Here is a 10,825-nt window from a genome sequence, read left to right as displayed (position 1 = left end):
AGTATAACCTTGCTAACATTCCTTATTGAATTAACAGGACTAGCTAAAATCTAAAGTTACAAAACGAAGCAAAATAAAATAGAACGTTCTACAGCTGTTTCTGTGATGTGCCCTGTGACTTGGTCACTTGTTTGGGTTGAAGGGACATCCAGGAAACTGGATAGATGTATATGTACAGGGAACAGGTACTAAAAACTTTTGGGAATGTTTTAAGAATCAAAAATTGTTAGCCGGGAAGACACTTTTGGGTAACAGTAAAGGTATTGTACAGTAGGTCTTTGTCAGGCGGCATGCTGGTAGAACAGTGAGAAACAAGGCAGACTGGCAGTGATTAGTAACTGTGTGTTACTCCTGAGTGCTGCTCCTCAATGGAAGATTGATCGCAGCTCACCAGGGCAGAGAGTGCTTGCCAGTGCAGCATCTGCAACGCATGGGGTGGAACGGACACGTTCATGTGGTTGAATACACTGGGCACGGAGATGACACAATTGTGCTTTATTGCTGTACAGGTATGTAGAAAATACTGAAAACGAGATGTGTAAAGAGGCATTCTTTGTTTTCCCCCACAAACACAGTGAAATAGAACCACAAGTTGAATTTTGAATTTACAAAAAAAAGAAAGAAAAAGAAAGAAAAAAGTTAGACAGTAGCAAAAACCCTTTTTTTGTTGAATTATTAAACAATGTCAGTTAAAAGGTCCACTTTGCAGTGATGTGCACAGAAGACTGTTCCAGAGAAAATTGCCCTGATAAAAAACACCGTTGCGGCCACAACAGAACCAGGCAGTCCAATTGTTCGGGGACTGGCCTATTCTGTGCCACACACAGGATGGAGGCAGGGAAATTTTAGCACCCAGAGAAGTCAGAGTGTACGTAAAAATGACTTTTCATCTACAGAAAAAAAAGGAAGCATACAGAAAGAGGCTCGAGTACACAGGCTTATGCTTTCATGCATTTACAAAACTGCAGAATCTGGTGGGGTTTTTTTTATTTAAAAAAGAAGTATTTATATTTGTGCATTATGCTTGTTTTTTTCTATGAAATAAAGCAATAAATAAATACAGTTTTTTTAAAAGACAAGGGGGAAAAATGCAGTGAAAAATAAAAGAGTTGCCACCGTGGTGGAGCGTCTAGTCGTCCTAGAGCTGAACTCCTGATGCAGAACAGACGGCTCACCCCATCCAGCCTGCCTAATAGAGAACAGTGCTTCAGTGCGCTCAGTGCTAATCTGGCTGTTCTTCATTAAGGCTGAAGTGAGAGAAGCTACTGGCTAATTTCACCTTAATACAAGGGAGGTGAGGTCTGCGGGTTGATGGGCGTTTCCATAAAACAGGGGCAGGGTTTTGTCAATTATGCCTGGCCCCTCCCACCACAAAACAGCTTGTGCATCTCTGTTCCAGCAAACAAGAGACAGACAGCAAGGAATGCACTGACTGGACAAGATATTTGACACAGGTGCTGTGCGTTATCTAACTTAACATAATCATATAAACGTAACTTATGTACAAAAATATTGACTGTGGGGTGAAGGGGGGGGGGCAGTGATGATTTCTGTATGGAGAGGTTACACATAAACTGACTATATCATTCTGCACAAAATAATTAATATTCACGTGACAAACACTTATTTTGTACTTTGCTATGAACCAAGACTTGCATTCAGATGGACAACTTATACACTTATACGCTTTTTGCCAGTCCCTTCTGGTCTTAGACAGAACATTATATTTACAGTGTGTTCACCCATCATCCGCTGGAGGTATCTGGGCTCAAATTTGGGACGGTTCACCATACAATGCAGTGGTTCCTTGTGCTTAGGCTGGGAGAGGCAAGGCAACCCGTGCACACACATTTTAATTAAAAACTGTACAGAAATCACCCGCTATTTATGTACAGAGAAAAGATCTAAATTAAATGATTTTTCACAATCCTTTTTTTCTGATGCATTTTATGCAATCTCGAGAAAAACGTGATGTCATCAGATGTTCACAGGAATATGGCGGATCTTTGTTCTATCAGGATTGTTAGACCACGGAGGTTTGAGCGTTGTTCCTCTACACGTTTCCAGAGGCACGGTGTCGATTGTGCATGTGTCTGTGTGCGTGTGTTTGCGTGTGCGTATACAGGCATGTACGCACAAACGAATGACCTTTTCCTGTCGTGATATTTAGCATTGCGCTGTCGAACAGATTATTCAGCACTTTAAAGTAGAATCCTCCCTCGTTACCTCTAAATAGTCCCCACTAGTCTTTTACAGACTTGGATTTAAGTACATAGGGTGCAAATGATGAAAGCCTCATCTCTGAACTTCCACTTATTTTACAGGCATCGAGCACCCTGATAAACTGGCATCAGCCTTTGTGCAAAAGCTGCTCTCTAAGGTTTGACACATTTTTTCTCACATTACTGGAGTTTATAGAGCAGTAACACATTTTCTTCCAGGCCGTGGTCAAACGTGGTCTCTTGGGTCTGACATTCACATTGACGATCTCACATTCGTTTATTGGCAGAAGGCGGCGGCTCGGGTTTTACGGCTGTGTGTTCGCCTCTGTGCCGGTCACTAGTGTTGAACAGACGTGTCTGTGTGCTAGACCTGGTCTCAAGGCCGGTGTCTCCTGACCTGGGTACTTGGGGCGGGCGGTGCACTGAGGCAGCCAGAACCGGAGCGCGCAGTGTGGCCCCCGAACCGGAGCAGGGGACACGCTGGCCCGGGGTTCGACAGGCGAGTGCCCGAGGCTCCGCCCAATTATCCCTGAACCTGCAGCTGTGTCTCAGGGTGTGAGAAACACCTGGAGGGCGGAGAGGATTGGCGGCTAGCGCTGAGGTCAATGTGAGCGCAGACGCGAGCGTCTGCCTGTAAACTTCGGACGCGTCCGCCGCCGATGCGTCGGGCACGAGACGACCAGCACCAGCTGAGTGTGGGTTTCACGGGATGGCATTCAGAGACTACAGCAAGCAAGGATAAAGGAGACATGTGTGTGGGAGACCAGAGAGGTCCATTATGTAGGCTACACAAGCCTAAAGGTCTGCTGTTTAATAGCTATAGACAACCCTCACTCTGAAGGCCAGCAGTTGCGTTACTTGTCTCTGTGCACCAGTAGTAAAGGCACAGTCTAACTTCATGATCCTCAGTCCCTTCAGCTGAGGTCAGTGTGTGTGTTCCATCCCAGAACCAAACCCTAATAGGGACTCACCCTGTACTCATCCCCAACATGTCATAAGACAGGACAGGGGCACTAAACTGGGGCACAGAGAGCTGGTCCCTGTCTACTCTCTCAGAGCCCCAGAGACTCATCCCAGAACCTTAGAGAGACTCATCCCTGACTTATCCCAAGGCAAGGAAGGGAAGGAAAAACAGTCAGAGAGGAGAAGTGTGGCTCAGAGAGCTGCTCTCTAAGTGCAAGGGGTCAGAGTCTCATTAAAGAACCTAAGACTCATCCCTGACTCACCCCAGACTAATACCGTGGGGGAGACTGGGAAGAACAGTCAGAGAGACAAAGGAACATGTTCCTGCCTCTCTCAGTGAGGGTTGGCCAAGAAACACCCACCATCACCACACATTTTCAGACCACTCTGGGGGGAGAGAGAGATGGATAGGGAAGGGAGTGGGGGGGTGGGTCAGGAGCGATGGGAAGGAAGAGAGCGAGCCAGAGAATGGGTAGACGGGCGTGACCCATCGGGGAGAGGCCCGTGTCACGGCTGGGCCTTCTTCGTCAGGACGGGGCTGCTCCTGCGGAGCGGGGAAGGGGCGGTGACAGGGTCGCCCTCGGCCCCGCGGAGGAGGTCCCGACAGTCGCCCCTCTCCTCGCACAGCCTCCTGCGCCAGTCCAGAAGCTCCTGTAGGGCGGCGCTCTCATTCCGCGACAGCCTCATTTGCTGGATCACCTGTGAACAGAGATGAAGAGGGCATGCCTGTATGTTCTGATCTCTCCTCTTTCCATTGATCACAAAGCCACTCACGCAGCCAGGTGGAGGAAACTCATTAGCAGTAGGTCTACTGGATATAACTCTAGCTATGTGGGAAACAGGCAATGAGATTAGGCTAGTAATTTTGTGTTGAATATTATCAGCCTCATGCTCACATGATACATCTTGATGTCGCTTGTATGTCATTCTGTTTTTTCTGCCCCCATTCATGGGGCACAGAAAAAAGAAAAAAAAAACTATAAGTGTTGTTCATGAAAAAGCAATAAGTTGCATTAAAAAATGATATGCACAATTTGTAAGAGATTTCACAAGCAGTAGTGTCCCAACATTTAAAAACTACACGAGCCGGAGGTGAATTGATTGGGAATTAACCTCTACTTGTCCTCTTTCAAATCTCCCCTTCCTGCACACAGTTGCCTGCTTTCCCCATGTTTATGGATGTACAGCAGGTGAAACTGGAGCAGGCGGCTCTACCACCACCACACAACAGCTGGCTGCAGATCACTCTAATGGCAGCCCTGGGAATCCCTAGTGTAAATATACTGGTTGGGAGTGCCCCTGGAAGGAGGCGGCAGATTCCCTCCCTGATAGATAGTTTTAATTAAATCATCCTAATAACACACCAGCGGCCATATTTTATTCATAACCATGCGTCACTTAAGGCAGGCAGAATAGGAGAAAGCAAACCATGACACATATGTGCACATTTTCTCTTTCTCTCCCTCTCTTTCTCTCTCTTTCACACACACACACACACACATGCATGCACACCCACACACACACACACACACCTCACATCCCCCCACTCACGTACGCCGGTCTCTTTAAACAGGGCTATTCATCAGTCAAAAGCAATCAATCTTGAGATCAATCACTCAAATGAGCATTCAAATCACACCAAGCTTAAGGTGAATGGCACCAATCAGAGAGGATCTGTGGTGTGACCTAGCCCAAGCAGGGAAACCACAAACGTGAATGATGTGATCCTTCATCTGCTGCACGTACACCTGAAAGCACCACGGAATTCCTATATTCTTCGCTGTGGAAAACACCTGAATAAACCATGTCACCTGACTACTGTCGACTACTATTAAACTCAAACTATTACTATTCTGCTTCTTATTCTTCTTCTTCTTCTTCTTCGTATTATTGCTATTATTACTTTACTTATTTAAATCAAATGTCTTTTAAAGCAAAACATATTATGATATGTCAGTTATCTGGGTTCTACTAACCTCAGACAGCAACTGTGTAAAATGTGTGGGGTAGGGGATGTGGGTGCTAGTGGGGTCATATGGAATGCATCATATTCACCAAGATCCCAGCACAGTCTGACATAGGACACGAAAGAAAGAAAGAACCAAGATCCTCCTCAAGGCGGGAAAAGCTCATCACAAAGCATTGCTATTGGCTCCTCAGTGTCATCAAGGCTACATTGATAGAGAACACACTGACCCCATTGGCAGGACAAGGTACGGGTGTAAGCTGGAGGGACTGTCCTTGAACCCTGTGTGACTCCACTCTCCCCCACTCTGGGCTATTGTCTCCAATCTCCCGCCACAGAGCAAATCAGACAGGAAGCTCTGTGTCAGCTAGCGGCTTGTTTGGACAATGTCTTCCTCAATTTCCCAGAGTTTCACAGGCCCGTCACCTTGACCAGGTCTCCAGGCAACAGAATGGACTGATCAAAGAAATGAGGCTCCAGAATGAGCACAAGCTCTAGAATAGAAGGTGTGGAACGTTCCGTGAAGTGTGCGCACACATGCGACGCCAGAGTGTGAGTGGCCAGTGTTCTTTTGCTAGCTGTTTGAGGTCTGACTTTAAATCAAGATTGAATGTCAAATACAGGACAGTTCAAAACACTGCTAAGCCCCGACCGGACATCAAAAAAAAAAAAATGTCAGAACATGGGAGAGCAGCAGGTGCTCTAATTTGGGTTGCCTTTGGAGATGAATAACAAGTGAACTCAGCTGAATGACACCGTTTATTTAAAACAAACTCATTTTGCTCCATCTGATATAAAGCGGTCTGGTGCAAAGCACAGGTGACCGAATACAAAAAGGAAAGAAAGAAAAAAAGAAAGAAAAGAAAAGAAAAATGAGTTCCAGCGTTAGTCCGGTAACCCCCCGAGCTCGTCACGTCCGCATGTCAGCGGGCTGCCTCTCACAGCGCCGGAATGCTCCGTAATCCAATCAGCGATCTGTAAACAATCAGCCAAAGGGACCACCTGTCACTTCTTTTTGTTCTCGCTCGTCCGCTGGAGAGCGTTTGCGCCTAACGTCGTAGCGTAACCGCGCTGCTCTATGGTGAACCCCTCTGTGATCTGTACAGCTGGGACCTTTTTTTTTTTTTTTTCACCGGCAGAAGCGGGTCACATTAATGTCACAGAGTGGCAAGAGGCATGGCATTTTCAGAGGCTTTTACGTAGAGAGTGACCGCTCTCTCTGGTGCCCTAAAAATGGGCTCACAAACACGTTAGACATTTCCTAAAGTGGCTTGTTGACCTTAGGACCGGGACGGGTGGAGATAGAAAGGGGTGGAAAGGGCCGGCTCTGTCATTAGGTCATTAGCAAATGAGTGCAATGGGGGGATTGCCCCCACTACCAGCCCTTTCCACCGGTGGTACGTAACCAAAATGTCACGACTAAATAAAGACGCGCTGCCTGACCCACAAAATACTTCCGCAGAGCGCATGCTGTCCCTCGCTGAAGCAGCCATGCTTTCAAGGAATGCAGGCCACCCACACAAACAGCTGGGAGAGAGAGAGAGAGAGAGAGAGAGAGAGAGAGAGAGAGAGAGAGAGGGAGAGAGAGAGAGAGAGAGGGAGAGAGAGAGAGAGAGGGAGAGAGAGAGAGGGACACAGAGAGAGACGTGACGAACGGGGGCCCCCTCTGTTTGCCATGGAGCTTGCCGGAGTAATCCATAATTTACACCTCGCTGACGGTCTATTTTTAGGGGATCCTGACTTTAGCTCAGCCAGGAACACTTTGTATCGCTGATTTGCACTCCTGCAGGGTCACCTGTTTGCTACCATCTACCAGGCCTGAGGCTCGGTCACCCACCGCCAGCCACATGCAGGAATTTCAGGTGTCTGCACCTAGTTAGAATAGGTGACATCAGTGCACCACTGCATGGAAATGCAGGTACTGTAGCGCTGCACCCAAATGCACACACACCCACACACAAACAGGCACACACACACACACACGCACACACACACACATGCGCACACACGCACACATACACAAACAGGCACACACACACACATGCACACACACCCACACACAAACAGGCACACATGCACACACATGCACACACACACACACACACGTGGGGCGCACACACACATGCACACACACACATGCGCACACATGCACACATACACAAACAGGCACACACACACACACGTGCGAGGTGCACACTCACAAACAGAGGCACACACACACACACAAACAGGCACACAAGTGCAGACACACACACACACACAGAACAGAGACACAATGAAGGACAAAAAACATTTCTCTTCCATTCAGGTCTTAACAGCTCAGTTTATGTTATTGATTAAAGAGGAAAAAGCTGATTTTACCAAAACAGAAATATTAATTTAATTTCAGTTTGACTGGAGCACGCACTATCAGCATAATTAGACGTCGGCTTAATGATGTGTTACACCTGATCATGAATCTGAAATAAAACCAGAATATTGTATTTCTTCAATTATTAAGTAATATCTTATGATCTTCTGAAAGGCATGCCTCATTTATGCCATATTGATGGAATATTCAATGCCTTTGACCTGATATGCAATTAAAATTAGATCAATTACTGTCTGTCTGACACCTCTTCCCGTAAAACCAGAATCCCTGGGGAAGATGGAGATTTATACATGCTGTGATCTGCCATAGACCAAACGCTCCTGATTAATACATCTAGAATGTTAACATCAGCCAGGATGAATTTTACAAAGAAATGACATATTCAATAAAAAATACAACCTCTTTTTAAGAGAAGCTCGTGAAGTCGAAGAGTAAACATGATAAACGTGTTTTACCAATATTGTTAGATTTTAAAAAAGAAAGAAAACAACAACAAAAAAAAAAAACATGTACAGACAGAATTTTGACACTGAGCATCAACCAAGCTGATATGTTTGCTTGTGTACAATTAGTCTCCCTTGACCCCTTAACTGGTGATTCTTGACATTCGCCATGCTCAAAAGTCAGGCCAGATGAAGATTTTTCTAATTTTGCCCATCTATAGGCTACCCCTCAGGTTAGCTGTGCTGCTGAACTGCTATTCTGGAAAGTCTGTGCTCTCAAAATGTGCCCAAAACAAATGACTTGGTAAAATATTTATTCTGTGTGTTCATTCTTTAGCTTGTATTCCATTATTATTTATACTTTACTGAAGATAAAAAGTACATGCCATCGTTTATTAACTGAATTATGTATTCATGAACTGAATCAGCTGTTAGATTTACAAACATATGCTAAAATATAAATGAGGAATGAGGAACCTTACAAAGAAAATACTTTTTGTTGTGTGTGTTATATGTGTGGCTGACTACTGCTTGTTTGCGATGAGGTGCAATGTCATAATTAGCTTCATGTACTGAAGAGTGCTGTAGTTTACCATAGCACATTATTATTACCAAATCAAGTAACAAAAACAATTTAACTTTTGCAACTTAAAGGTCAAAATAATATGCCTTTTATGGAACTGAGGAAACCTTTCCATGGCAGCATTCTACTGGGGGATGGCTGTCAACTATGATGGACAGCTTTGCTTTGACCATTCAGAACTCTTTCTCCCAGAGGCCTGGACTTATTCTGATGCACATGCATTATGAAGCACTTCACTCCACTTCAAAGTGCCCCTCTTCACAGCCTACCCCCATCCGCTGACAGCAAGGGGCAAGGACAGCCTGGTCCAGCTTTACTAATACAAGCTACTTCACAAACCATCAATTTACAGCCAGATTACAAGGCTTAGTAAACTGCACTGATTAATAAAATAAGCGGTAGGGGGGTCGGTGCTGGGAGGCCCTTCCTGTTAAGACCCTGGGCTACAATGTGGATGTGCCCCATAGTCTGTTACTGAATCCAAACTGTGCCAGGGGCAAATGTGCCTGTTACCTCTGCTGGCTGGCACATAATTGGCAGTTCTATCACCCCAGAGTGGGAGGGATTTAGATAGTGGGGTTACCTTCTTCTCATCACACAACAGCTTGATTGGATGCTTGAAGTCAGCCTGTGCCAGTTAGGGCCTAAGGTTTACTCCCATCATGCAATCTGCACAGCTCAGTTCAAAAGGAGATCTGCTCAAACTACTTTTTGGCAGTCTCATGAACATTTGACGAGCCTCAAACATACAAACGGATATTACACATTCTGAGGAAAAGAAACATTGAAAAATCAGATGAAGCAAAGCCCCAAGGAGCGCTAGAAAAAGCGAAAGCTGACCGACCCAAGCAGAGCCTCCACTGTTTCAGAGCTGACGAAAATGTCAATCCTTTAAAAACCTTGGCTGACATTCGGGTTTCTCTGGACAGCGCAAACGACTTGCGATCTCTGGATGATATCCTCCCAGGAACAAAGTCTGCTGTTCTTGGTGAGTGATGCAAACAGAATTTACACGTGAGCACACCGACAGATGCACATAAATAAAACTGATGGCAGCTAGCTGCTGGGTGATGTTTGTTTATAGATCAAGTAAGTCAACAGACTCCAGATACAGTCTGGGTTTAATAGGATTGTAAGTGGAGCCGACCGTGAAAGAACAGGACACACAGCCCTCATACGGTTCAAGCCTCAGGAGCCAATGCCAACGTTTTCAGAATTCCCCTGTAGTTGCTGTTCATCTACTATGGTGGAGGTACAGCGTGAGTCACGGGTTTGGTAATGGTGGCGTAAGGTAATTGGCTGTAATTTTAACTGCTGTTGGGGGGCAGGGGAGTCCGAGGTATGGAGGCATTATCGAGCTTGGCCAATCGGCGCTGGGGGACGAGTGGCGGTATGCTGGATTTAACAAGTAAATTGTTGATACACCGCCACAGAGCAGGACCACTTCACACGCAAGACTGTATATAATTTAGGATCAAGTGAGAGAGGGAGAGAGTGGAGAGGATGAACGAGGAGAAGAGCATGAACGAGGGGGTGAGCACCATTCAGGATAATAAAAGCCCCCCCCCCCAACCCCACCTCTCAAATCCAGGGATTGACTGGGGTGTCCAGAGGTGTAAGCTTTTAAGGTCTGTGACCCTGCGCCATTATCCCTGAGGAAGCCATGATAACAGCAAGAACAGGTTACATACCATATCTTTTTCTGCTTTTCCCTTTTTTTCTCTCCACGGCGGAATGCAGGTCACGCTTATGCTCCAGCGCTCATGGTGATCATTCGGGACCGTGTCAATTCGGGAGAGCGCAGACAAGCATGTGCTCTCCTCTGTGGTACATGATGTCAACTGGAGCACCTTGCCACACCGTATTTCGTAAGTCAGGCTCACACAGACATGAGTTTGAGGAAAACACTTCAACCGGTGGACTTTTCGGGCACCCAATCCACCAGCAGGGGGCACTAATGAGCAATGAGACATTGTAATCTGGCTGACTGAAATCCCCATATCTACGGGCGATACAAGAGCCAATTGTGGATCTCCCTAAAGGACAGCAGGCCACAGTCAGCACTGGCATGGTCTAGATTCAAAAACAGACCAAGGGGACCATCTGTTTTCTAGAACAGTGGCTGAACAGGATGAGCTACCAAGCAGTCTCCATGCTACTCAGATGTGCATCCATGCACTACCTTATAGTCTACAGTTAGCGAATGAAAACAACGGTAAAGTGACAGTGAAGGGTTCTCGTCATTCTGCAATGGTATGGGGTGCATTTTCTTGGCAC

General features: G+C 46.0%; 1 protein-coding gene across 1 annotated transcript in view; it reads right to left on the bottom strand.

Annotated features, from left to right (window-relative positions):
- Window positions 1-480: 480 nt before the first annotated feature.
- The window catches only part of LOC135250346 (unconventional myosin-XVI-like), a 123,978-nt gene continuing 113,633 nt past the window's right edge, over window positions 481-10,825 (bottom strand). Inside the window, 1 exon segment of the mRNA XM_064326547.1 lies at window positions 481-3,884. Within this exon segment, the coding sequence (XP_064182617.1) occupies window positions 3,693-3,884 (192 nt within the window). The 3' untranslated portion in view covers window positions 481-3,692.

This window comes from Anguilla rostrata, chromosome 3 (assembly GCF_018555375.3).
Source record: "Anguilla rostrata isolate EN2019 chromosome 3, ASM1855537v3, whole genome shotgun sequence".
Lineage (NCBI taxonomy): Eukaryota > Metazoa > Chordata > Actinopteri > Anguilliformes > Anguillidae > Anguilla > Anguilla rostrata.
The sequence above is the reverse complement of the archived record's forward strand: the minus strand, read 5'-3'. Positions and strand labels throughout refer to the sequence as shown.